The sequence below is a fragment of the Setaria italica genome, chromosome IX (genome assembly GCF_000263155.2).
Source record: "Setaria italica strain Yugu1 chromosome IX, Setaria_italica_v2.0, whole genome shotgun sequence".
NCBI lineage: Eukaryota > Viridiplantae > Streptophyta > Magnoliopsida > Poales > Poaceae > Setaria > Setaria italica.
The window spans coordinates 40,326,866-40,354,117 of NC_028458.1; the positions used below are offsets into that span (position 1 = coordinate 40,326,866).

The 27,252-nt window shown below is 46.5% G+C and overlaps 4 protein-coding genes and 2 long non-coding RNA genes across 9 annotated transcripts; 3 read left to right on the forward strand and 3 right to left on the reverse strand.

Annotated features, from left to right (window-relative positions):
• The first annotated feature begins 6,890 nt into the window (after positions 1-6,890).
• LOC101781596 (SUMO-conjugating enzyme SCE1) lies at positions 6,891-8,985 on the forward strand. The gene is made up of 5 exons (XM_004983758.3): positions 6,891-7,069; positions 7,167-7,250; positions 8,177-8,329; positions 8,406-8,519; positions 8,609-8,985. Exons 1-5 carry the CDS (start codon positions 7,001-7,003, stop codon positions 8,669-8,671), a joined length of 483 nt encoding a protein of 160 aa, XP_004983815.1. The 5' UTR covers positions 6,891-7,000; the 3' UTR covers positions 8,672-8,985.
• Positions 8,986-9,450: 465 nt separating this feature from the next.
• Positions 9,451-10,582, reverse strand: LOC101775151 (putative expansin-A30). The gene is made up of 2 exons (XM_004986798.3): positions 10,383-10,582; positions 9,451-10,312 (listed from the first exon to the last, which is right to left on the reverse strand). The coding sequence occupies exons 1-2, from the start codon at positions 10,528-10,530 to the stop codon at positions 9,681-9,683; spliced, it is 780 nt and encodes a 259-aa protein (XP_004986855.1). The 5' UTR covers positions 10,531-10,582; the 3' UTR covers positions 9,451-9,680.
• A 751-nt stretch (positions 10,583-11,333) lies between these two features.
• Positions 11,334-12,000, forward strand: LOC111255876. The gene is made up of 2 exons (XR_002676019.1): positions 11,334-11,718; positions 11,826-12,000. It is a non-coding gene; the product is annotated as an uncharacterized LOC111255876 (long non-coding RNA).
• A 1,103-nt stretch (positions 12,001-13,103) lies between these two features.
• On the reverse strand, positions 13,104-14,920 carry LOC101782008. Its single transcript, XM_004983759.3, has 7 exons — positions 14,690-14,920; positions 14,524-14,545; positions 14,366-14,422; positions 14,005-14,182; positions 13,759-13,883; positions 13,628-13,646; positions 13,104-13,535 (listed from the first exon to the last, which is right to left on the reverse strand). The coding sequence occupies exons 1-7, from the start codon at positions 14,793-14,795 to the stop codon at positions 13,449-13,451; spliced, it is 594 nt and encodes a 197-aa protein (XP_004983816.1). The 5' UTR covers positions 14,796-14,920; the 3' UTR covers positions 13,104-13,448.
• A 976-nt stretch (positions 14,921-15,896) lies between these two features.
• On the reverse strand, positions 15,897-20,636 carry LOC101782417. Of its 4 annotated transcripts, XR_001393085.2 has the most exons (7): positions 20,134-20,636; positions 19,939-20,014; positions 18,928-18,987; positions 18,734-18,783; positions 18,190-18,365; positions 17,946-18,094; positions 15,897-16,202 (listed from the first exon to the last, which is right to left on the reverse strand). It is a non-coding gene; the product is annotated as an uncharacterized LOC101782417 (long non-coding RNA). The 4 variants fall into 4 exon arrangements; XR_001163102.3 differs by having other exon boundaries at positions 19,939-20,634; XR_001393083.2 differs by lacking the exon at positions 15,897-16,202 and adding an exon at positions 16,694-16,833 and having other exon boundaries at positions 19,939-20,635.
• A 3,660-nt stretch (positions 20,637-24,296) lies between these two features.
• On the forward strand, positions 24,297-26,046 carry LOC101782683. The gene is made up of 3 exons (XM_004983760.3): positions 24,297-24,807; positions 24,921-25,201; positions 25,745-26,046. The coding sequence occupies exons 1-3, from the start codon at positions 24,468-24,470 to the stop codon at positions 25,799-25,801; spliced, it is 678 nt and encodes a 225-aa protein (XP_004983817.1). The 5' UTR covers positions 24,297-24,467; the 3' UTR covers positions 25,802-26,046.
• The last annotated feature ends 1,206 nt before the right edge of the window (positions 26,047-27,252 follow it).

Below are 27,252 nucleotides of genomic sequence, written 5' to 3' on the forward strand. Positions count from 1 at the left end.
CGGGGATGGGGGTGCCGGTGTGGGAGCAGATGGGGGAGGGGGGCAGCCGGCAGTGGCGGGATGGGGGTGCCTATGTGGGAGCAGAGAGAGATACGGCATGGCGGCCGCGACAACGCCGCCTCGTCTAAGTTCCTTACTGCACCTCGTCGTCCTATTCTCTGCCAGCGTTGCACGCACGGCCGCCTACTCCCCACACCCTTCACCCTTATTCTCCACCGAGCAACCGATCCTATCTCTTTCTCAATCCCTCTTTCTTTCTTCTTCTTGCTCCACCGCCCAGAACAAAACTGATCGGAGCTCCGCCAGTTGATTTGCTTAGCTTCGGCCACCACCCACAGATCGCTACCACAATCATCTCCTACACCCACCCAACAACTCAGGCCGCCCTTTTCTTCCACATCAATTGTTCCTCCACTACTAGCTATGGCCTGAGCAAAGCACCCGCAAGTGGAGCCACGGCATGCTGATTGGCCATGTGATGACCAGTAGCTCGCGCTCCTCCACGTCAAGCTTCTACCTTTCATCTACTGCTACGCAGCAAGAGAGAGAGAGAGGGGGGAGGGAGAGGGAGAGAAGAGGGAGGGTCCTGACATGTGGGTCCCACCGTCACATGTCGTCCACGTCAGCGAAACCACAAAAAAATACCTGATGGCGAAATATAAATGGTTTTAATAGTTGAATGGCCAAAGATTCCTAATTTTGTGGTTTGATGGTCAAAACCAAATCGAGGCGATAGTTGGATGATCAAAAATAGACTTCTTCCAAAAAATATAGATCAGCCTAGGAGGAGCTGGACGATTTTTCATTAAGAAGAAGAAATAGGCATCAAAATTCGAGCTAGAGGGAACTCGAACGTGGATGGTTAGAGTGCACGATCACATCTCCCACTCTAACCAGTTGAGCTAGGCTCACTTCTTAAGATATGAGTTTTGTGTCTTGTCTTTTGATTTGCTACTCCATGTAGCCAAGAACAAACCATATTTGTAAAACTAAAAAAAACTTGACCCGTCGGGATGACCTCCCTGAAGGCATTGTAATTAAGGTAGAGCACAACCTTTGACCACGGGTTGAGAAAATCTTCGAACCCCGGCTTGTGCCGGCGAGGGGATTTTTTTTAATTCGCTTCCCTGAAAATTTGAGCATGATAGGTGCTACTCAGGTGCTCTAACCACCAAGCTAGAGGCTCTTTCGCTATTTATAGCAATATTTCAAGAATTTAAACCAAAAGTAATAAATACGGGATTCTGCAAAGAAACTTAGCATTACGCCAGTCAAAGAAAATATGTTAATTATATATTAGACAAGATTTGACACATGTTATGGAAATGAACCTAACAGACACTACGTTTTGAAGAACCAGTGCGTGCCATATGCTTGTTAGGAGTCGTTCTCGACGCGTCTAGACCATTTAGCTGCCAAGAAATTCAGATGGAATTTGCTCACAGGAAATTGCGAAAACGGTCCCAATAAAGAGCATGCAGTACCTACAAATTGAAATGGTCCTTAAACAGAGCTATCAAGCAACTTGTATCAGCTTACAACTACTCATAGTACCCTAAATTGACATATATCCTAGGTTGATTAATACACCGGAACCATATACAGAAATAATACTCCAGCCCCGAAACAACAGACCTTAAAGGGGTGCAGATGGCCATTGCTGTCATGCCAACCCATGTTTTATAGGAACATGATGTGTCCTTCCTGCCTTCCAAAACAGGACCTACACATTTAGTATGGCCTTGGTCCCCATTTTATGTACCTCCCCGTGCCCTCTTTTTCCACCTGCCGTCGTGTTAAGGTTTTCCCCCCTTTGTTTAGGTGCACGAAGGCCATTGGAGCGGCTGAAAGCGGTCAAATGCGATATTGTGAACAAGCAAGGGCCTCAATTTAGCCATATAGGCTTCTGAAAAGAATGGAAACTTTCTTGTTTGGACATGTAAGTTTCTTGTGTCGAAGTGACAAGTCACGGTGCCCACCTCACCGGAAAACACACGTAGAGCTTGTAAATCTTGAGGAGCTTTTGGGATTCACAGAATTAAAAATCTAGATTCTGAAATTTGAGTCAGAATCTGATCCGTTTGGCCTGATCCAAACGGACCCGTAACCGTCCGGGTACCAAACTTAAGGATCTAGTAGTGATTTAAAATTACCAAAACGTATCAACGCAACCTATGGTTCACATGCATGATAGTACATGTTGAATTGACCTGACAAGTGACAGGAGTGGCTATCCTGTATTCTTGCTGGAGTTTTTCTCCGTGCCGGTGGACTATTCAACCTAGGACAGACTTTGTATACTGACAGGCCCCACCTGGCTGATAGCTCTGTTTCGGGGCCACATGAATTTTAATATCGACGGCCATTCCATCCTTTCCCTTTCAGCCGACAATGTCTGCTTCACAGTCTAATTACTTCAATTAATCAAAATAAGTAAGCCCGAAACTCCGATTCAGTGGATCTGCAGACAGTTGCCAAGCACAAGGCGCATTTGAGCTACAGTATCCGGATACCTTGCAAATAGAAAAGGGCCATCCGTAAATTCACAAGCAGGTGATGTGGGACAGAACCACAGGTGCACGATGCACCGCAGAAAAAAATGACTAGGTACTTGTAGAGAGAAATATGGAACATACAGTGAGCAGAAATTACAGCTTTGAGTTGACCAGACGACTGGTATATAGGATTCCTTAAAAAAATAATCAAAAATAGAAGCGAAGAGTTTTCCGCACACAATTTTTCTTACTCAAATTTTTTGTTTGTGTCTGTCTACTATCTGTCTTGTCTGATTGAGAATTTCGCATCTGGTGCTGCCCGGTGTGCCACTTGGTTCGACATATGGCGTGCGTGCGGCGTCAGCACCAGAGTCAATGCTCACGGGAACACCAGAGGCCACCCGGACGTGCACGCGCGGGGTGATACCCGGTCGGCCTTTCGCTAGCTTCGGGTAATCGGGTGCGGCGGGGCCGATATGATGGCAGCAGCCCGTGGGCCGTGGTAAAGATTCCTGTCCGTAGCCTGCAGCTGCAACGAACGCTCGGCAGCCGCAGCAGCAGGCCGTACCGGACTACCCAGTGCCATGTCTCGTCGCTGTTCACGTCCTGCTCTGCTCTGCTCCGCTCCGCTCCGCTCCAAAACTCGTCGCGCCGCCGGCGTTCTCCATCCCTGCCGCCGGCTGCTTTTAATTTGGCTCCGCTAGAGGCGCAATCGTGACGCCGCTGCATGACTGCATCCTCTATCGACGCGGTCTTTTTGCCGGCTTATCCCCGCCCCGACGTCGCGCGGAGAGGCGGCGACGGCGCGAGGAGGCAGGAGAGGCCTGTAAGCGGGCTTATTGGGCCGTGACGTATGTTTTCGGCCGTTGGCAGCAAATGTGTAAGACGGGCTGGGCTCGATAGAAACAACTGTGGATTGCGAGCGGTGACTTGGGGTTGGTTACGGGGGATTAAAGTTTAATTCCTATCACATCGAATATGTCGATACTAATTAGGAGTATTAAATATATATTATAAAATTAATTGTATAAATAAAGACTAATTTGTGAGACGAATCTATTAAGTCTAATTAATTTATAATTAGCACATATTTATCCAAGGTCAAATCATGAATTAATTAGGCTTAATAGATTCGTCTCGCGAATTAGACTTCATTTATGCAATTAGTTTTATAATTAACATATATTTAGTACTTTTAATTACTATATAAATATTCAGTGTGATAGAACTAAACTTTGGTCCCTGTAACCAAACACCTCATTTGTCAACGGAATTAAGGAGGAGCCTTCGGGCTGAGCTAGGGAAGGTTTGGTGTATCAAAGAAGACCACCGCAGAGTTGATAACGGAAGGAGGCGCGACAGGTGTGATCAAAGAGAAACAATCAAAATTGTGTCTACTTTAATAACATTTTTGTAAAATCTACTCTTAGAATAAAGTTGGTAAATAGAGGTAGCATGAAGTACCTTCCTACAATAGGGGATCCACACTCATTGTACAAGGGACGAAACTCTTTTAAAAGAAAAACTATTAATTCGTGTTTGTTTTATCTTCTTTATTATTGTTTGGTTACGGGTTTGCTCGGAACTAACAAATCCAAGCCGAATCTCTTCTGTCTCTAGCTTCTTCAACTTTTTATTGTGTATCCATCCCAAAACGTCTTGTCAATCCATCGTACAGACGGCTGAATTGATATCCGATGCTGCCATCCACCATTGCTACCGGACTATCACCTTCGAGTCTGTAGTCGAGCCACTGGGGTGGGGTCACTGCACGCCGCATCAAAGTAGTAGATTTCGCCATCCACTACTGCATCCCAAACCTACGTCACCGCTAGTTCGGGGGGGGGGGGCCAAAATTCTAAATCTAAGTATATGTGTACGTAGTACGTATGTATACCTGCTGCATATGACTATGTGAGGCAACGAGGCCCAAGCCTGCTAGTATAGCTGCGCTGCAATCACGTAGAAAAACGAATCATCGCTCGCGTCCGCCGTTCCTGCCGCCGCAAATTCAAGCGACGCACTCGCAGGTCGTGGCCTCACGTCTGCCGATCGTCGGTATCTGATCCGTATCCACAAAATCAAAACAAAGTTAGCAAATCAATCCCCTGTGCAAGTCAATCGGCAAAGGTACATCCCGCTCCGCTCTGCTCACAAGCATCATTATCAACGGAGTCTGGTTCTTAATTTAAGGTAATTAATTAATCGTACTAATTTCATTTTGATGCTCTTTTAGTTTGTAATATCCATGTTGTTTTCCAAGAATTAAGCATACATTATAAGTACTACTATCTTTTTTTACGTTATAACTGAAAAATATTTAGATTAAAGGGCCCACAGTTTCCAGTTGCTTAAAATCCCTTGAAAACTTAGAGCCGGCCTGGATGGGAATCGTCATGACCGTCAGACCGGGAACCGGTGGTGATGCTCTTTTTTAGAAGAAAAGAAAATCGGGCGCAGTCATGACCCTGTCGGGCGCCGCCGAAGCCCCGTCACCACCCAGATGCCCAGAGAGAGGGGGGAGGTGCACCAGGGTCAAGATGAAACCGCTGGATCCCGTCAACACCGTGCTGGATCTCGTCACTGGATCTCGTCACTGCTGCTGGATCCCGCCGCCACCGCTATACCCGGTGGCGCCGAGCTGCTACATCCTGTCGCGCCGTGCCGCTGCAATCGCCGCCGCGAAACCGCCCGCCGCCACTCCTCGCCACAAGCACAAGGCGAGGGGCGAGTGGAGGCGGGAGGAGAAGGGAGACCGGGAGGGAGAGAAGGGAAGGTCGAGGAGGAGATGAAGAGAGAGAATGGGAGGTGAGCGCACAAGGAAGGAGACGAAGGGGAGGCCTGGGGGAGAGAAGATGAGACGAGGAAATAAGGCTCAGGGAATGAGAGGGAAAGAGAGCGGATTCAAGTTCTGTTGGTCAACAGGATTCAATAGAAATTTCGGGCCCAGTCAACCCCTTCACCAACGGGTTTTAAAACGAATCGACGATGAAACTTCACTGCCGGTTTATGGTTGGAACCGGCGATGATAGTATTTTTCACCATTGGTTCACCTAAAATCGTTGGTGATAACTTGTTTTTGTAGTAGTGATCCCACTTGTGAGGCTCCTATTCTTAGAGTCCACGCAGGGCCTCCGCAACACCACCTTGCGCCCGTGTTTGCAATGATGGCGGCGAGCCATTGGTGTTGATCTATGTGTCCCTCCTCATGTGATAGCACCGCCATCAACATGCTATGGCTCCACGCACAAACAGTCTGGATGCACCATTTGACCCTACCCCTGCACCCTCGTTGGAAAGATTTTGAGGGTAATGAGATTCAGCATGTGTTGTTGGCGGCAACCCCCCAAGCTGTTGCTGCTACCAGCATCTAGGTGCTGACACACTGGACCTCCACCTTGCGGGCACTGCAAACACCCTAGCACTAGCTGCCGTGAGCATGGAAAGGTGTCACCGCCGATGTTCTTGTGGTCGCATGGGCTTCCAAAGGTAACCTTAGGAGGCGGTGAGACGAGAGGAAGAACAGGGATGGGTGCCCATCACGTCAAAGGCTTCAAAGCTAAACCGTCTTATTTTTTTTACTAAGTTCAGGACATGTACATTTCTACGGCTCGGTGATTTTATTGGTCATCTCATGCGGTCATCATATGATTTTTTTTAAGAAAAGCGAGGTGAGAGAAATATGCTATTGTTAGTGAACCAACATTGTTATCGTGCAACTCATAATATTCTTTTTTTTAACCAATTAATGAATTAACGTGGCAAAGAAACCATTATATATGACTACACATCGTTTGTTTCAATACTACGTGTTTATGTATAAACCCATCTACCAATTCGGCGGTGATACTAATTTAGAGTCTTAGATCTTTTGACTTATATGAGCCAAACGAGGCTGTGTTTTTTGTTGCTTGGGAAGCTGATTCTTATCTTTTTCTAGAAGTTTCCACTAATTTTCTTGTGATAACACTATCCAAGTTGGCTCGAATACGAAAACGTTCGAGTATCTTCTTGGAGAACAGGAAATCCCTGGCCAATTTCGTTTGGTGCCTATGGGGTGATTCTTGTCCGGCTTGGACACAGGAACAAATGCGCCTGCATCCTCCGCAAAAAAAAAGAAGCAAGCAGCCGAAAGAGGTACACCACAAGGAAATGCACGCGAATTTGATGAGAAAATGCACGCGAATCTGATGCTCAACCTGCAACTTTTTATTTTCAGCTCCTCCACTCGCACTGGGCTTCCAAACACCTGCCTCACGTACTCTCTGACAAGCGGGGCCACTGTCCCGCCTCCAATAATCAATTGCTCCTGGTCAATCGTCAACACCAAGAACAATTAATAAATAACAAAAGGATAACGAAAAATAAATGGATGAATTTGATTGCATAAAAGAGGAAAAGTAAAGAGGCGGGGTTCGTCGTCGAAGACTCCCAAGTCCCAACCCAACCAAAGCCTTCCGGGGGAGCGAGGAGAGCTGATAGCCGCCACCGCCGCCGCAGCCGCCATGTCGGGAGGGATCGCGCGCGGCCGCCTCGCCGAGGAGCGCAAGGCCTGGCGCAAGAACCACCCCCACGTCCGTGCCTGCCTCTCTCGGCCTCTTCCCCCTTCCTCCTACGGCTCTCGCTGCCGCCGGATTCGAGTCTCGATCTGATCCTCTTCTCGTTCCGCAGGGGTTCGTGGCGAGGCCGGAGACGCTCGCCGACGGGTCGGCGAACCTCATGATCTGGAACTGCACCATCCCCGGCAAGCAGGGGGTAAGCACCGGGAAACACCCGTTCGATTCGATTAGATTTGATCCGCTTCGATTCGCGAGGAATAGGTTAGGTTTTATTGGTAATCATGCGAGGACGGGAATTTTGGGAAAACGGCTCTGTCCTGTGCTAAATCACTGTAGGGTAGAGTGTTGCAGAGATGTGTACCCCTTTTATCAGTTCGTTCTATGGTGAATTTTATTTTATTTTAATTTGGGAACACATGGTCTATGTATTTTATCATTTATTAATTGTACTGCTTGTTGATTTGTTAATTTGCTTGCCTTTGGATAGTAGGAACTATGGGTTCCACATGTTCTTTGCTTTACTGCAATCTAGGACACTTACCAGGACTTTCAGGTCAGCACATAAGGATAGGCAGCTTTTGTCATGCTATTTGGGTTAGCGGTTCAAATATAATCTGGAAGTACCAGATTGCAACTGTAGAACTGTTTCTGCATGGCTAGACATTTGGCGAAGCTGCTCAGCAATGTTTAGTATGTCTTTCTTTTCTTCTGGTGTTTCATGACAGTGTCCAGACTGGAAGGTTTTAGGGATTATGTGCCATCGCCACAAATATTTCGTCGAATTAGCATGCTGATTACTGTGTTGTAGCTGAGAATCTTTGCATACCATGTTCCTGGCAAAATGTTTGTTTGTTTCTGTTTTGTTACCTGTATTTCTCCTTACAGTTTGTAAACAAGCTTCAAAACATTGATCTACAGTTATTATTCTTTGTTAAACCCCTTCTCTTTTGCTGATCACTTCCCACCATTCTGGAATTTTTTTGTGTCCAATGTTTTGACTTATGTATCATTGTGCTCTCTAACCTCTGCATTTCCTTGTTTTTCTTTCTTTTTTTCCTTCCTGTGATGAGATTTAGTCTTCAGCACTGTTTGGGTTTTAACTACCCTCTTGCTTCTATGCAGACTGATTGGGAAGGTGGGTATTACCCTCTTACCCTTCATTTCAGTGAGGACTACCCTAGCAAACCTCCCAAGTGCAAGTTTCCACAGGGTTTTTTTCACCCAAATGTCTATCCTTCAGGGACAGTCTGCCTCTCAATTCTCAATGAGGATAGCGTAAGCCTAGCTATTTCCAGGTTTAAATTGCATCTGAGTTTGTTCCAAAATTTCTGTTCTCACTGTACAATTTCAGGGCTGGAGACCTGCTATCACTGTTAAGCAGATTCTAGTTGGAATACAGGACTTGCTTGATCAGCCTAATCCAGCTGATCCTGCTCAAACTGACGGTTATCACCTTTTCATCCAGGTAAGAAAGAAACAATGAATAAGATTCTGCTATTCATTATTATTCTTTCCTCACAAGATTAATGAGTTTTTCCCCACAAAAAAATTCAGGATCCAGCAGAATACAAGAGACGTGTTCGTCTGCAGGCCAAGCAGTATCCTGCTCTGGTGTGAGGATGTTGGGATGCTAAAGATCCATGACCCATCCTGCACATCCGCATAATAGCTGCAACATCTTCAATTATGCATCTGAATATGGATTTGACAAGATATAAGTTTTCTGGAGTATTTCCCAGTGTAAACATGAACCTTTTGTGATCTGTAGATCTGGCATTGGCTTGAAACAAAATTGTTTCCTTAACTGCTGTAAGTGCTGGAGTGATTAAATTTCATGACATTCAACAATCTGTAATCTCACTTTGGATTTTGCATATTGTTAAAGAGATTCTGTGTTTGGGAGATGTATCATTTATGTACCTTTAGGCTTTTGTGCTCTGTTTGCTGTTGGCATTTCCAACATTAGTCCAAGCAGTTCCTTAACTGATGTTGCCATCCACCACTGTCCTAGAATTTCATGATGCATGCTACCATCCTTGTGCTGTAGTTATCTCCGATTGCATCGAACTTTACAGTTCTTGTTGAAGGTGTTGGGATTTGTCTGTTATCACGAGCATTATGCGGATCCCTAAATTTTAGGTTGAATCAACTTATATCAGTAATGCTTTTGCTTCTGGTAGTTGTGACTGTCCATGTTCATATTGATTTTCCGCGCCTAACTTTAGCCTCCAGAAATTCCGACCCTCGTGACTCGTGATCAGTGACTCACCACTTAAAATTAATGGGGTCATGATTTGTGCCCATCAGGTCTTCCGAATAATAATTTCTGCCCATCCATGGAAGTATTTTGATGTACTACTTGTACTATTCAGGGAGATTTGACTCTAGTAAATTTCAGTGTTGCATTTCAATTTAAGGAAAGTTTACATCAATAATGCTGGCGTCAAACCCACCGCTCATGGACGGGGGCAACGCGCGACACGGTCCCAACTCTGAAATCTGAATGAACTTGAACTACGAGAAACAGAGGAAAACAACGAAACATCATAGCAGGGCAGAGCGCTCTCAGTATCACAGCTCCTGCAAACTTCTGCTACGGAACGTCGTGCCCCGCCGGCCTCTCAATTCAGGAGAAGTTGACGCGGGCCTGGTACGTGAGCCCGAGGCACCAGTTGGCCGGCGCGACGTCGGTGGCTACGACGGTCTGCCGCGTGGTGTAGGACGTCACCTTGAAGCTGAGCGACCGTCCGCCGAGCTGCGCGAACGCCTGGTACGACGCGCCCCAGTTGTGGCTCATGCGCACCCATGCGCCGCGTGCGCCGCTCCTCACCCACATCTCCGCGACGTCGCCGGCGCCGGCGACGTTCATGACGTACGCCAGCAACCAGTAGGGGTTCCCCTGGAGCGCGAACCGGAGGCCGCCCCGCCTCACGCACGGCACCCGGCGGTACATCACCGGCACGATGCCGGCGCGCCACTGCGCCATCTTCATGAAGGCCGGCTTGGAGAGGTCGAAGTGGGTGCGCGGCGGGTTGCACCACCCGCCGTTGTTGGTGTCCTGCGCCCAGTTGGGCGGGCACAGGTTGGTGGCCGTCACCGTGATCACCGGGGAGCCCCAGTAGCACCAGCGGGAGCCCGCGCACCGGATCTGGTAGCACGTCCCGCACCCGTACCCGTCCTTGAACAGCGTCGTGCTCAGCGCCGCCGTGTCCGTGCCGTACCCGGTCGCGTACAGGTTGCCGTACCCGCACGCCCCACCTGTGGATGAAACCCGTAAGCAAAAACACCAAATGCCAAGAGGAAACGAGCGTGGCAGATAGCAGCGTACCCATGGTCTCAGCCGCGGTCTCGTCGCCGTAGAACGTGGCGTGCGCCGGAGTCCACTGCATCGCCGTGAACCTCGCGTCCGCCGTGGTGGCCGCACAGGCCAATGCGATGACGAGGGCCAACAAGATGGCTGTGGATGGAGAAGCCATGGCTCTGTTTTTGTTTCTGCTCGTGGCGTTCTACCGTAACTTGCTTGAGCAGCTGAACTCTGCAGGCGATGCAATGGCCAAGGGCTACTGCTGTGTATTTATAGCTTGCGTCGGATCAACCGAAGAGGTAGTTGGTGATGATTGGCAGGAACACATCGTTCACGACTTCACGCGACGACGTGCGCGCACACCGGCGGGCCGTGGACATTGGTACGGCTCGCTAGGCATACGTGCGGGCAAGAAACCGAGCTGTACTCTGTTATTGTATCCCCTTTTTGCCGGTACGGCGGATTGGATATTGGAAGTGTGTCTTCTCATCAAAATATTTTAACTTGTTGCGTCCTTTTAGATTTGGGAGAATGTTTTTTCCCTGTATATGGTTGACATTTGGTTCTGAATCTTTGGGTTTCTTGAGAAGCCGGGACACATAAAAATTCCATTTTATCCGGGAAGTGTCGGCGATAACGTGGGCATACTTTTGGTGCAAGATGTTATAAACTTATAATATGGTGAACATTGCCGCAGCCGGGAGATAAAGGTCCCGAAATGATTAGAGTTTTGTTGAAGTGGTTAAATTTTTTTTGCACTCACAAATGGTCAACTACGTTGTTGTGTCGGCTTCATAGATCGAAAACAATTGAAAACATTTCTTATCCAAATTGAGCCACTTTACCCCTCATGTTGGACCCACCTGTAAGAGCTGTAAGAGTTGAGCTCGTAGAAAGCGTGGGCCGAAAATATTTCCGCCAAAAATCAAATTATTTTCTCACCCACGCCTCCCATACCCGCCCGCTGTACCCGTTTCTGCCCGCCCGCGTTTCATCTCCGAAATCAGGCCTCTCTCTCTACCGTCATTTTCCTTCTCCACCGCGCACCTCCGGTCCCATCCGTCCGTTGGCGCTGGCGCGCCGCAACCCTCATGCCGACGCCGACGCCCTCCCCCTGATCTCCGTCGTCGCGGCGCTCTTCCCATCCAGTCCCCATCCACTGATTTCGCCCCTCCCCCCTTACTACTCTTCCCTTCCTATCGTCGCTCCTCACTCCGCGCTCCCATCCTCCGATCCTCGGCGGAGTGCGAGCACGCGGAGCCACTGGCGGGGATGGAATTGGAGCGGAGCACCTGCGCCGGCGCTGGCCGGCGTGAGCTGCGCTGCCGCCCCCACCGCCCGTGCACACGAGCCCGTGCAGGTCAACGCAGGAGGCAATTCAGTGGCAATTTCTTGTTGAAGTTTTGATGTTCTTTTGCTGGCCTGTTGAATGTTTGATTGTTCTTAATTACTTTATATTTGATAAAGGCAAAAGGAGGGACTAACTGCATGGTGGATCGGAGGTGACTCTCTTCTCTTCTGCCGGAGAAGAAATTCTATTGATTAACTGTATCAATAGATATTCTATTGTTTTATTTAATATTCATTAATAATTGTGATGACATCAATACAAATTAGTCAGTTCTCGCCATTTTGAAACTTACGATTTTTTGGCTCTATAGATATAGATGACAAACAATAACCTTACGCTATCCTGGACAAACAATTACTTCTATAATAGTTCAGTAGGAACCTGAACCCTCTAATGAGGAAGAACAATGCTTGGTTGGCTGGTGCTTCCCTTCGTTGGATGCAAATGTGAGAATTTTCCAATTTTCGTTTATTATTGTCCAAATAATTGATGGCAACTTTTAGTGGTAACTCGAACCTGCCAGTTTGTATTTGCATTTTTTCTTCGACGGGTCACTGGATGGGAATAGACTTTCCCACCTGAATATGATGCATAAGAGGGCAACAATAAGTGTCACTCAACGTCAGGTTACATGAACAGTAATACCATTTGTTTGGTAAATTGTTCATGTTTTCGTGCAATTTAAGATTTGCCCGAATAGCAGCCTGCACTGATGGCTGAGGAAAAAGAATCTCACGCCCATGACCAAGGTTTGCATTAGCCTATTACTTCTAAATATTAGTTATTTAGAAAATAAATTATAAACCCCTAATTGTAATAATAAAAATTTGTAGATTTGGTTGCTAAATTTTCAAATACCACGTGCATGTTGCACGTGCATCTATCAGAGAGGATTCAACATCCCCAAGATGCAGCACCTGCTGTGCATGAACGGTTGTGATCATCTGATTGACGTACTATGGTGGTCTTGTTTTCCCCACAAGTTTGCATTCGTGTCGAATTCTGACGCATTGTTAAGGGTTGAGGCTCGGACGCATTGTTAAGGGTTGAGGCTACCTGAGATGGATTTTCATCCCGATGATTTAGCATCAATCGAAAATGGAGGTCAGAGGTGGGCAACTGATCAGCATTCGCAGTAGGGGATGTTTGTTCCTAATCATACTTTGCCACAACTAACCTTAGGTAAGTTTGATCAAGTTGGTAAGTACTTTTTTGATAAGATTCTTTGAGCTCCACATGTCACAGACATAAAACGTGTGGTAAGATTTTCTTTGGCATGGCAAAGTGTGGTCTCAAATTTTTTAGCCCCAATTTTTTAGCTTGCCCACACTTATCTAAGTGCGGCAAAGTATGGCTAGCAATCAAACATGCCCTAACACTGAAACTAGGAAATGTGAACACTGAACAAGCAAGCAATTTTATTGTGGAGAAATGCTTATGTGCTCTCATTGCCTCATCTTGTTGCTATGGAGCATTGTATGTCTCAGAAACAGAACGAAGAGGATCAATGTTCAGAAAATCACAACTCGGAGCTCACTTAAACAAGAAAATCACCCAAACACTGCAGGAGACAGTGTCCATATCTATGTAGCTATAGTCTATACTCTCCCCTTTTTTTCCCCTGAAAAACGAATCCTCGTTGTAACCAGATGGTTCAGAGCCTTAACAAAGATGACTACGTGCTACCTATATCCATATCCGACTTCGGCTGATGGAATCGCGGCATCGTACTCGCAAGTTTACCAACGTGACATCTGCTGCATTGGAGGCACAGACATGGTATCCAGCGTGCCGTCCCTCTTGTCCATCTCGACCTTGTGCTGCGTCTGAAGATACATCGCAATGCCATTATAATTGACTCTTCAAGCGTGATAGAATGGGATTACCTGAGCTGACATGAAAGTGAATGTGCAATTACCTGCATACACGAGCAAACCCTGCGCACAAAGAACAGAACCGGCACAAGGTTAGTACGAACATGTCAATTTGAATAAGCAAACATGGATTAGAGCAAGAGCCTGGAAGAGAGAGTGAGATCGAGATCCTTACGTCCAGTAGACCAAGTTAGACATGCAGGAGATGATGTTCGCGACCTCCGAGAGCTCGCTGTTGCCGACGATGCAGGCGACGAGGGAGCAGATGCAGGCGAGCTGCTGCAGGAAGAACATGAAGGCCTGCAGCGATGATGAAGAGATGTAACTGTTAATTACTCGACCGGTGTCCGGAACAGCTGCGATTACTAATCCAGGTGATCATCAAATTAGCAGATGCCGAATTGAGGCGGGCAGCACGCACGATGATGCAGTTGTCGCACTGTGTCGTCTGGATGTTGAACTCGTCCTGCAGCAGGAACCGGGTCGAGGCCACCGAGTTGCCGAAGCAGCAGAACACCTCGGTAGCGAGGCAGACTTCCGGGCACTGGCTCTCACCGCACCTGCCGCTGCACGGCATGTACCCGGCGCAGCACACGTATCTGAAACGAGCACGGGAGCATGGGGACGGTAAGGTTAGCAGCTTGACCCTGTGCTGCGAAGGAGACTACTGTCTGAAACTGAAACAGTGAAACACACACGGCTGCGATGGGATCGTGGAATTAACTGCGCGTCTGCTCGATGACAGAACAAGAAAGATAAAATTGAAGAACAAGTTTCGGTACCTTGACATGTCATTGTAGAGCGCACGTCTGCGCAGCATGTAGGACACGCATGGGCCGCTGCAGATGAGGGGAAAACAGAGTCAGGTATGCTGCAAGTTACAGAGTTCAGAGCAACGAACCAAAGCAGAAATTCAGAAGAATTGCGCCCGCCCACTCACCACCACAGTGACAGGCAGCACCCTGCAGGAGAAAAGGAAGGAAAATTTGCATCAGTTCCTCACTCACAGGAAACCAGCTAGCAGATCAAGATCATGCAAAAAAAAAGGAAAGGAAGGGAAAAAAAAAGGAAAAGAAAGGTATGCTTCGCAGGATGCCGGTACGCACACGGGAGGTCCGCGACGACGGCGTTGGTGAGGTCGGTGTGCCAGACGTTGCGGTAGCTCTGCCGCAGCTGCATCTTCTCGATCATGGCGTCCGACTGCCCCGCCATCTCGCCGCTCGATCAGCCGCGCGCTGCGACCCCGGCCGGCGAGCACTCGGAAGCTAGAGGGAGACGACCGCTCAGGGATGGTTTGTTTAAGGGGCTTTTAATGTAACGTGTACCAGAATAGATCGTTATAATGGATGCATTGCATCGAGACCTCTGCCAGTGTATACAGCGTACAGACAATTGGAGGTAAGGGAGGTAAGGTAAGTATGTTCGTTTCAGCTTATCAGCCGACTTATCAGTCATCGAATAATATTTTTTTCTCATAACAAATCAGCCTATAAGTCCAGCTGAACATGCCAACATAAACATAAGAATATCTAAATTACCAAATATACTCTAATATAATATAATGGGTGCGCGACCCATTTCCTCTTGCGTGACGTCCCGGGCGGGCCGGCGGTCATCGGAAGCTTCGACCGGTCCAACGCGACGACCAAAAGGGTGGCGGCCGAGGAACGGATCGGAGACTTGTAGGGAGTGGGGCACTGGGAGTCTGACAACTTGCTTGGATTGAAGGAGAAGCTAGCAGGAAAATTCCGTGCGATTGCGCGTCCCGGAGCTGGCATCCAGCACCAAGGGATTTGATCGTTGCGGATGGCTTCTAGTGGCTCCACGGTAAGCAAGCACGTACTTCCTTCGTTTCCAAATTAGTCATTCCAACTCTATTAAGAGTTAAAATATTTTAACCAAATTTATACAATAAAATACTAATACTTATGATACCAAATAGATACCATTAGTTTCTTTATTAAATATATTTTCATAATATATCTATAAAATGGTTTGATTCTAAAAAAAATTAAAATAATTTATAATTTGGAACGAAGGGAGTAGCCACTAGGCACAGCAGTACTTAAAAACATACTAGTGATTGGTGTGCGCCCCTGCGCGTGTAGCTATATGAGGTTAATGTTATGTGGTGTATAGAGTAGTAAAAACAGGTAGTGAAGAATTGACGGAATCATATTAGATAAGCATAGGTTAGCATATATATATAATACATATGATATTGTTCTAGATGACTTAGGACTATCAAGTTTTATGATAGTTGAGTTCAAATAGGCACAGATAATTTACAACACTTATATGGATAGGGAGAGGTAGTTTGCACGCTGTTTTTCAGATGGTTAATTGTTTTTGGCATATACGATACAAAAAGGAAGAAAGTTTATGATCATGTAACAGCACATGCTGTATCACAGATAATAGAGTAGTACCATATATTCTCTTATAGGCTTAGGCGGACAGGTAAGTATTTTTTGTGGCTCGCCAAACATACAGAAAGTCCTGAACACAAGCACCTACGACAACAATAGGTACGTAGTTCCTGCCTTCCTGGACGATGATTAGGTAGCAAGTGTCATCGCAGACAGAGAGGTGCATCAACAACAGTTCCGCTGCCTAAATCTGCAAAAGAGATTTAGTATAGTCTGTTAGTGAAGTTTATGACACGGGGTAATGGTATGTGAAAAACTACAGGTGTTTGTTTCAAAGTTTTTTTAGTAACTGTTATCGATAGTATTTCCATGCTTTTTCCTTTTAGGCACGGTCAAAAAGGCTGATGGATTCAAAGCTTTCAGCATCAGGAGATCCTGCCTGATAGTGTTATTAGTCAGCATATATATCTATTTGTCACCAATAGATATATATGTTGGCGGAACGTTGGGCAGGCATAGTGTGAAAAAATTAGGTAGCCACTGCGCCATGGTTAATTAGGATTACATAATCAACAGAAACTTTGTTTCCACCTCATCTACGTACAATGCACATAGTAACTGTATCCAAACACAAGAAAGCATTTCAAAGCAGACACATTAATGGATCAATTGCATTGTTAGTGATTTTCAGCGAACTAAGTATTTGAGCAAGCAAATGGGAACAGAGATTTGCAGGCTTGCCTATATAGACTATTGCATCCTTCATCAGCCCTTTTCTTTAATTTGCATCACTTCCTTGTATCCTAGTGGTGTAATCTTCGCAGGAAAGAATAGGGATACTCATCAGTCTTTAATTTGCTATTTTGAAGCGGATCGAGTGTCTGCATGTTTTGATAATTTGAATTATGATCTTTTTTCGTCACCATCTTAGCAGACAAAATGGCATTGCCATACATTAGATGTAACTGTGATGAGACTGTTCACCCAAACCATAGCATTGTTCAATAAAGTTAGTAGATGGGAATTTAGAAGATCATTCGGATCTTGCAAGAAAATTACCATTGCCATAAGTAGCAGCTACCTTTATTTTATCAAAATATAGATCTTAAAAGTATTAGCATTGACTTGGATCAAAGGAAAGCACTTCTAAAAGGCCATGACCATTGTTTTAAGAGGCTCGAACTTTCTAGATACAGCTTTGTAAAGTATCAATGGTGGCAAAAGAGAATGGTCCAGCTATGGGTTGTCGTGTGGAAGTTGATACCCATAGCAAAAGTTTTATGAATGTGAGTGCTTGACATGTATAACTGTTGATAAAGAAATTTGTGCAAGGATCCTTCCTAATATTGTAGGCAGACAAAAACTATTTTTATTCCTTATTTCCTTTGCTGAATTAGTATACATGAAATCCACATGGCTTGGTGGTTAGTAAAACATTCATCAGTCTGTACAGCATACATGTGATCAGCTGAAACAGTGTGAGGGAAAACATCTGACCTGAACTGAGAAAAGGGAGATGCATACCATACCCAAAAAAAATGTCATAAAGTAGACATTGCATTATAACATCAGTGTGGCAATGTGACATGGTAGATAAAATTGCATATAATAACCACCATGAAAACACTAACTTGAGGGTTGCTGTTCAAAATATATAGGTATACTACAGTTCCTACTTAGTGCATAAATTTAAAAATCATGTCCAAGTAAGTTTGTCTCTAGAAGAATTATTGAAACAATTAAACTGAGTGTGAAATTATCCATGTTCTAGGATCATGTTACTTCATAACAACGCAGATGTTATGGCAGTATAAATGTACTTCATAGAAATCTGAGATAATACCCATATTACATGTTAGAAGCAGAATCTGATCGTTTCAGTATAGTTAGAAAAAAAAGCGATTTAGTTGTAGAATTTCAAGACACATTCAATCCAACCACTGGGAAACTGCAGCGTGCTCTGTTCTTCCATTCACAAAAATTAAACGCATACCTTTCTCGGCTGCTACAAATAAATGTGTCCCATGCTACTGCAGCTGCAGTACCTCGGAGCACCAAGGAGGCCTTTCACCGATCTTGACATTTGAAGAGTACTCATCTGATTGATCCATCTCTCTAATGCAGAGGGAGGGCTGGGATCAGCTGTTCAGCAGGTAGGAAGAAGTTTATTATTATATCCAATTAGGATTGCAAGCAAAGGCTCACTTATCGGTTAGTAAAGAACAAAGAGAAATTACAGAGAAATTATCTGCTATCACTTCAATTGACTCATTGCCATTATTGTCCTCCTCCAACCTTGCTGCACACTGCCCCAGCTGAACCATCATGATGGTCACTCTTTTTACAGAAGCCGCCTCTTAGAGCACATCCCTCAATAGGGAGCATTGTCATTCTTTGGAAAAACTGTTCTGGCCTGTAAATAGTCCAGCATTGCTATTTAAGATTAATCTTGTAGTATTTCTACTAACCAGAAAGGCATGAGAGAAAGACCTATACTGAGGCAGAAACATAGAAGAATTACCAAGTCCATTGTGATTGAAAAGAGGTTATGCACATTCAAGCTAATATTGGTAAAAGCTAATTGTGCCAACGGAAACACAGATGTTCAGTCTGCTAGTAGCATGATGTACTCCACACAGAATTGAAATGAAATGCAATAGGCATGAACCCATGATTTAGAGGTTTCTTCTGCCTAGTTTAAAGAGAATGCTTGTATTGTCACACGAACATTTAAACTATGCAGTATTAGGTCTGGCATTACCATGAGACCGAGCAAACTACCTTTTTGCTGCAGAATCATTGTTGCATCAACCATACATCTCTAGAAATGCCTACAGCAAAACAAAGAATGTAGACATTACATGGAAAGGAGATGTTGAAAGAAATGCTAAAGTAACAGGACAGCTGTGCACCTAATGCATAAATAGGAAAAACATGGATTGGATTAAACAGTGAGAAGCGTGAGATTAACTTACCAGACTGCAATTTTGAAATTATTGTTACTCTTCTCCATGTTCACACTGAAATATGGTACTCTGCAAAGAAATCAGATAATTTCATTAAGTGTGATCCCTTCCAGAGAACAGGGTGCAATGTGAGGCTAAATAGACTGTTACATTGCATCAAGCTGCTTGCCACCAATTTTTTTGTTACAAACATGGAGCGTAAGTTTACTTAATTTAGCAATACTCTAGAAGAGATCTAATGGGACAAATAAATGCATGACAAAAAGCAGCATGTGGCATTTTATTTTCTGTGCAATATTGGAATATAATTTCACAAGCCAATGACTTTTGAATTCAGATATGGTTTCAAATTGCAAATCACGCGGACCTTTGAAATTGCCACACATGATATTGCAAATGGTACTGGTTATGATCCTTTTTACATAAAAGTGTCACTGTTGCAGGTCTATAGCATATCAGAAATTGAGGTATCTATATAAAGGCGTAAGATGGACAAATATCTACCATTAAGAGCTGTTTATGGAGAAATTTAAGTTATATAAAGCTTTATTTCCTGCAATCTATTAAATTTCTTAGGGGAAATGCAACAATATAACTAAATAGGAAAAATAAGAATTCAGATGTATCACTGCCTACTATATAAAAGAGTAGTCTTTTTATAAGAGGTTGGTATGTAACTAATGGTATCATGGAGCTTCTCTCTGATTCAATTGTAATCAGACATGAATGATACCTCAAGGATCTGGTCAAATATGTTGACCAAAATCCCAAAAACCTGAGGATCTTACGAAAATGATGGCCCTTGACTTACAGCTTGGAAATTGAAACTGTGATGCAATTATCTTTACCATCTAACATTCTTTGCTAACTTTAGTTCATCTCCCCATTGTGTGACAAGTGACAAAATGTACTATGAGCTTGGACAATGGAAGACAGGAGAAAATAGAAGCCGTGCAAGACAGCATAATACTACCAAGAGATGTTTCTTTCCTGGCAATTCCAGTGACAGCTTGTACTTACATGCCGGGGAGGGAGGAAGATATAATACTGGCCCCAAGTTAAACTGGGAGCGCTGCAATCCCTCTTCTCAGCAGAACTTTATCATTAAGAAGCAAAAGATGTAAAAGAGATAAAAGATTAGTCACACAAAACTCGTTGGAGCAGACGTCAATCAGTATGACAGGAAGAAAGAGAAAATCGGGAAGAAACAAATACAGGTGAAATAGGATAGGGAAAATAGAGAGCAGCAACTCCAATCCCTGTCGATGAATCTGCGCTTCCCAAAAGCAGGGGCACCAACCAGATCCGCATATAGGAAGGGGCAGAGGGAAGCCGGCAGGAGGGAGAACCTTGCATACAGGAGCAGTGTGGAAGCGTGGAAGAAAAGGAGAAAATTGGGGAAGAAGACCACAGAAGACATCCTTTCCTGCAAGGAGGCAGACGCCGGGGGGCTGATAGTGCGGGGCATGCCAGGCTTCCACGGCGTGTTCGGCGGCGGGGGGCGAGGAGGGCGCACGGCGGCACGGAAGCGTGCAAGGGCGCAAGGGAGCAGGTGAGGAGGGATGTCCATCGTATGCGTCGAGGAACGAACCCGGCTGCGGGCGGCGTTGCTGACGGGAGAGGCGGCGGCAATGGAGCGCGAGCGTCGAGCGGCGGCGGACCGGTGGTGCGCAAAGCGGCGTTCGGCTCCAGCGATTGGGAGAGGACGGTTCGAGAGATAAATATTTTTACCCAGGGGAATCAGGTGTTGACGCGTGGGATCGTCATCCGAAGAAGGGACGGATCATTCAGCCAATAACAAGAGCCGTAAATCAACCATCCGACGGTAAGAAAAATTTACGCTAACGTCGATAGCACGTTTGTTACTTGCCGTATATTAGAGCGAGCTCCTGCGCCTCATGTTTTCGTGCTCAAGTTCGTATGGCACTCAATTGTGTAATGGGTCACCCACTCAGCCAGCGTGTCGCTTGCGGATCCCACCTGCAACTCTGCATGAACTGTGGGCTGTCGCCCGCCGGCGTTTCGCTTACTCCAGCCGAAGCAAGACACAGCTCCCCATAAGCTATGGCCATAGCTGGAGCTCGCAGTCGTTAACAGCGACATTTTCTTGTATTTGGGACATACTAGACCTTTTTACACAACTATACAACTACATTTTTGCATAACTAGACCTTTTTATTTCGGTTTCAGAAAACAAGACGTCCTTTTTGCAGATGATTTTCAAAAAAAAAAAAACGCATGTGTTTGGTTGAACAACCTAAAACCACATGCGGACCAAAGCAACCTCAACGCATAATTTTGTGAAGATTTGTTCCAAAGACAGTGAATTTTATGTGATGTGTACTACTCTTATGTGATAAAATAACCAAAAGATCTGGTTTTGTGAAATACTTCCTCCATCCAAATTGTAGGTCATTTTGGATATTTTAGATCCATAGTTTATGCTATGCATCTAGATATAAGCCATTGTTTAGATACATAGCAAAATCTATGCATTAGAAAAATTAAAGCGACGTACATTTTGAAACGGAGGGACTATAAACAAAGAGAATGTACTTTTGTGATCGTTTGGCCAAGGAGAAGTGCAGGTTTGTCATTTTTATAATGGCTTTATGATATTTTCTATTACTGTTTTGTGTTATCATCTTTTTTTCTTCCTTACAGAGAAAATTGTCATTTTCTCTGAAAATTAGGGAATTATCATCTCTTTTTGCCCGGAACATTTAGTTGGGCTGAATCTGAAGCATGCGCGTTGGTCCAAGCATTTGATTGGACTCTTCACAAGATTTGTTGCAAAGAAAATGTATTTATGTGATGAGTACTACTCTCGTGTGGTAAAATAACCAAAAGATGTGGTTTTGTGAGATATAAACAAAGAAAATATACTTTTGTGAGCCAAGGAGAAGTGCAGATTTTTCATTTTTATACGTTTTCATGATATTTGCTATTACTATTATTGTTATTATTAATTTTTTTCTTCATTACGAAATTGTCATTTTCTTTGAAAATTAGGGAAATAAATCTTTTTTCCCCACTGGACTCCAGTTGTCGGAATATTTGGTTGGGCTGAATCTAAAGCATGTGGACTTGATGTCATCCCCACCTTCCTCCAGTATCTCACTGGCAATCCCTCGTAAGTGTGGTACGCACCTTTTTCTTTGTTTTCGGAGCGCGTCGTGTACTATTACCACTACGTACCACACCATCGGGCGGTTGGCCTTCATGTTGAGTCTTCCTCCGTCGCTAACTCTACATCGTCGTAACCAAGCCTAACCAAACCTCCATGCTCACTGGTACTTTGACGTCATGCGCGTTGGTCCAAGGTGTGTGGATAGCTACGTTGGATAGGATAGCTACGTCGTGGGCCGTTGGGCCGGTGTGCCGCTTGGGTTTTACTAAAACTGTCTGTACCGTACAGCTCCAAATTGTCCTGAATTGCAAATATACAGTCCAAACTCCCGCACCGCACAACTCTATCTGCTCCCCAATCCTTCCGTTCACCATAGGGAATATGCAAACCCAGCATCCGTCCTCTCCACCGTAGCGGCCGCTCCTCTCGCGGCAGCCCTGCGAAGTGTCCGTGTCAGCAGCAGGTTCATTTGTTCGTTGAGTTGGGGATTGAAATACAGATGGCGGCAGCGTGAGCGACCTGGCCGATGGGCCGTGCCCTGTTTACAGGCTGCATTAGCGGAGGAGCGGTGCGCTTAGCGCGCTTGCCCCACATAGCCACATGGTAGGAGAGCTGAAGAAATCCAGACGACGTCTTGGAACACGGAAGAGAAAATCTTGCCGCGCACAAATCTGCAGATCGGACGAACGCACACGTATTGACGTCAGAGTTGAGCTCGCAGACAACAGCCGCATTCTAGCTTTCTTCGTCTCTGTTCTCAACTTTCTAGTTTTCTTTTCAGGGCTTCACATTACAGAACTGTGCATCGAGTCGTGCCGTACAGTACCGAGTAGGAGCAAAATTTCATTGCAGAGTTGCTGGCCCAGCTATTGTAATATAAAAACCCTTCCTTTTCCATTATCTGGCCTTGTGGGTTGGAACTCGGAAGTAAACAAACATATCAAAGTATCTGTACCTGGCCTAGGAAGCATCTGCCGATCTGCACGGCGTATCCAATGATCCGGAGCGATGCGTACGGACGGTCGCCGCGCGTCGTGAAGCGCTCCGGAACCAAATCCAAACCCAACTGCTGACGAACTGTCACTCCAGCTCAGGTGAGGTCGTCACGCACTATATAGAACCGCAGAGTTGAAAACGTCCCAGGCGGCCTCGCTCGAGTAGCTGTCGGATACTAGTATATATACAAAAACAATAGACACTTGCCTCTTCTTTACCTTTTCTTTTTTCATGTCAATTCGTCTTGGCTCGGATGGCTCCGGGTCCCTAGTCCCTACCCGGCAGCCTGACTGATTGATCACGCTCCTATCAAATACTACTCCGAGTGGTTGGAATAATTAGGATGTTTGGTTTTCTTGAACTAAAATTTAATTCTTGTTGCATCGAATCTTCGAATGCTAATTAGGAGAATTAAACATGAGCTAATTATAAAATTAATTACATAATTTACGAGACGAATTTATTAAACCTAATTAAGGATATATTTACTATAGCATCATATTATCAAATCATGAACTAATTAGGTTTAATAAATTCGTCTCACGAATTAACCTCCATTTGTGCAATTGATTTTATAATTAGTCTACATTTAGACCCTCTTTAGCACGGCTTATTTCGGCTTTGGCTTCATCTATTTCACGCAAATCGAGACACTGTAGCGTGAAGCCGTTTTTGTAAGACGGGACTAAAATGAACTAGAAGCCGGGTGAAGCCAGTTTTTTTTGGCTCACCGGCTTTGGCTTCACCGGTGAAGCCGTTTTGGGATGAGCCGTGCCAAAGGGGCCCTTAATACTCCTAATTAGCATCTAAACATTCAATGTGATAGCCAAATGGGCCCTAATCGGCTGCGGGCGGTTAGCTGTTATCGGGGCCGCCTCCGCATCCGCCTCAACATGGCTGCTGATGGGATGGCTATCGATCGATCGAATTCCGGGTTCTAGAAGAAGCAGAGCAGATCAGCCACGCGCGCGCCCCGGGGCGGGACGGTGCCACCTGCCGTGCGTGCCCACGCTTATTATAGCACGACGGCTACGTGATTGATTGGTGCTACCCGGGGAGGGTCCGTCGCGCGCGCGCCATGTGGTCGGAGCCCCGAGCCCCAGCGGCATGGGTGATTGGCTTCCGGCCCTGCAGCTGCGCGCGCGCGGGACAGGTCAAACCAAACCGAACTCGCGACGCCAACGCCCCCCGTACCGCGCCACGACACGCCACGTCCCCACCCTCAACCGTCCGTCGGCCTCAACGCGGCGAAGCAAAAACAGATGAGCAGCCAGAGCTAGCTGCCTCTGCGCCCCCGTCCGCACCCGCTTCCCTTAAAAGACTCCGGCACCCAACCCCCGCACTGCCTGATCACAGCAATCACAACTCGCCAAACCCCAACCGGAATTCCACTTGGGTTTGGTCAGCGATCAGCGCTGGCGGGATGGAGAAGAAGCTGTTGCTGCCGATGTCGGTGGCGGCGCACAAGCACGCGCACGGCGGCGGGGAGCGGATGTGGGCGCGGCCGTGGCGGTGGGCCAAGACCGCCTTCTTCCTCGCCGCCATGCTCGCCTCGCTCCTGCTCGTCTGCGCGCCGCCGCTGCTAGTCGTGCTCCTCGACCTCACCCTCCCGCCGGCGCTCCTCTCGGCGAGCCTCCGCGCCGGCGGCGCCGGCTACGCCTCGTTCGCGTCGGCGGTGCTGGCGCAGGCGCGCGCCTTCGACTTCTGGTCCTCGCTCGTCGACCTGCCCGCCGTCTCCGCCGCGCGGGCGATGCTCATCCTCTGTGAGTATCTCTCCAGCCACCAGATCGGTTTTGCGAATTCGTCTTGATCCGTCCGTCCCCCGTTAGCTTGTTCGAGCTGAACTGACCGAGGTGCTCGACGCTTGTCGTGACAGGCGCGTACGTGGTGTGCGGCGGAGGCGGCGCGTACCTCTGGGTGGTCGTGGCGTGCGCGGCCGGGTCCGTGTCCTACGTGCTGGCCAAGGCAGCCGCCGTGCTCCCCCGCGGCGCCGCGCTTCAGGCGGCGGCGGACGCGCGCGCCGTGACCGCGGCCGGCCCGGAGGCCATGATCCTGCTCTCCCTGGCGCTCGCCGCCGCGCACCTCGCCGCGGCGTACCGGACCAGCTGCCGCGAGCGCCGGCGCATGCTCGTCTACAGGATCGACGTCGAAGGCGCGGTGAGTACCAGCCAGCACAACTAATTCCCCATCTCCCGACTCCCGCCCTGGGAATTGCACGCGCTTCTTGCCGAATACTTCACGTCTGCGCAACGCGGTAGAAGAAAAAAAAACTTCTCTTTTACTCGCAAGTCACAAACAAAACAAAAATGGCGCGTAGTTGCAGTGCAGCCTCGCAGGCTCGAGCCCATGACTGGCATAGTGGACGGCATGATTCCCACGAATAATCCAGGCATTTTGCTGGGTACATGGACACCCGATCGCCTCTGCTTTCGGTGACAAAGAGGAGGATATCAGATTCTCGTGCATAGTCATTAACGCGTTGCATAGTTTAGGCCAAAAGGTTAAGACATGCTAGTTGCATCCTGCCAGACTAGATACGGATATCTGCTGCATTTGCAAGCATCTTAAACTATGATCGATGCCTTATTCCAACTGGGTCATCCAGATAAACGCAACAGATATTTTAACATGTTATTTTTATTACTTAGGAGAAAATGTAAGACCTTTTTTACTGATCTAGCAGTTGATTTACCTATGCAGGTGAGGTTAAAAGGAGGCCATCAGACACCCAAAGGGCTGAAGCAGTTTAGCGTCTGACACTCTGTTCGATCTCCATTAGCATCCGCCACATCAAAATACACGTACGTAGACACCCGGAAGATGACTGGTTTCCTTTAGGCCCAAATTTTGGTTGAGTTCCTCTTCGTCACTCGTGTAATTACTGTCACTTTCGCAAGTGACCATACTGTAAATACGAAACAGCCGTGATAAGTTACATACCCGGCCTCCTGCGATGCAGAGCAGGACGAGCTGTGTTCAACGCCCGGTTTCTTTCTGCTTACCGTGTCCCGTATAATTGTTGCCGCTGCAGTGTCCTTGAAAGTAGAAGTTAACCCATTCAGAAGTTGTGCTAGTCAATGAACGCAAAAATTAAGGAATATAAAAGGCAAAGAAAAAGAAAAGAGAAAACACATGCTGGACTGTTCCATGCTGCACCAACAAATTCAGAGAAACTTGGTTTTCAATCGGTGAACGCAATAAAAAAAGAAAGAAAAACGCATGCTGGACAGGAAGAAAAGTTTTCCGTTTCAGATAAACTTTGTTTTCGCCAAAGAACTTTCAGGATGAGACGCGGCCCGGGTCAATGGCGTTCCACCGCCTTCTCCTAACATTTCAGACCAAAGCTAGGTCAGGACAAATAGTTAAGGAGACGGTCTTATTCTGAAAACCTGAATGCCCGGATTCTGGACGCTAGAGAAGTCGTATCTTTCGTCAGGCTAGCGGTCTGTGAGTTTTACAAGTTTATGAAACGGAGGGATTCATGGGCATCAGTTTGGACGTGCCACACTAATGGAGAAAGCACCTTCAGCCCCTTTAGTACCGGTGGTACAACCGATATTACTACTTCGGTACTGTAGTACTGAAGGGGACCTTTAGTAAAAGGTGGACCTGCAATCAATTTAGTACCGGTTGGTATAAATTGTTTATAACAACCGGTACTAAATTGGTTGCGTTGACGTGAATAGCATTTAGCACTGGAGTTGGAGTGACCAGGGCATGCACGCCCAGCAGTGTTCGGACATGGCATGTTTTAGGACGTGCTGCCTACAGGGCTGCGAAGATAGCAGCAGAGCGAAGAGGAAGTGGCGCTCGATCGGTAAGCACGTCGCAACTGCGCTGGGATAAAAGGGATCCTGAAGGACACAATTTGATGAATGTTAAACAAGACAAGAAGGTTTGACCATACGCGGCAAGTGCGTGCAACGCGAAACTGATCTGACAATTTTTTTCACACTTGTGCTGTTAAAAAGTCTACAAACACAACGGTTTGGATCTAGAAGGATTCGGACGCCTGAAATGGGTAACGCAACTCCCCCCCCCCCACACACACCCACCCACCCAAGCTTGTTTGGCGGGCCGAAACAGGAGAAGTGGTCTAGAGGAGGTCGGCCCAAGCCCAACAGTCTCTATCAGAAACATTTGGCCCACTATACATGGAACATAGATGGTGAATGCATCCTCGGAAATCCTATCTATCTTCCTAAAGA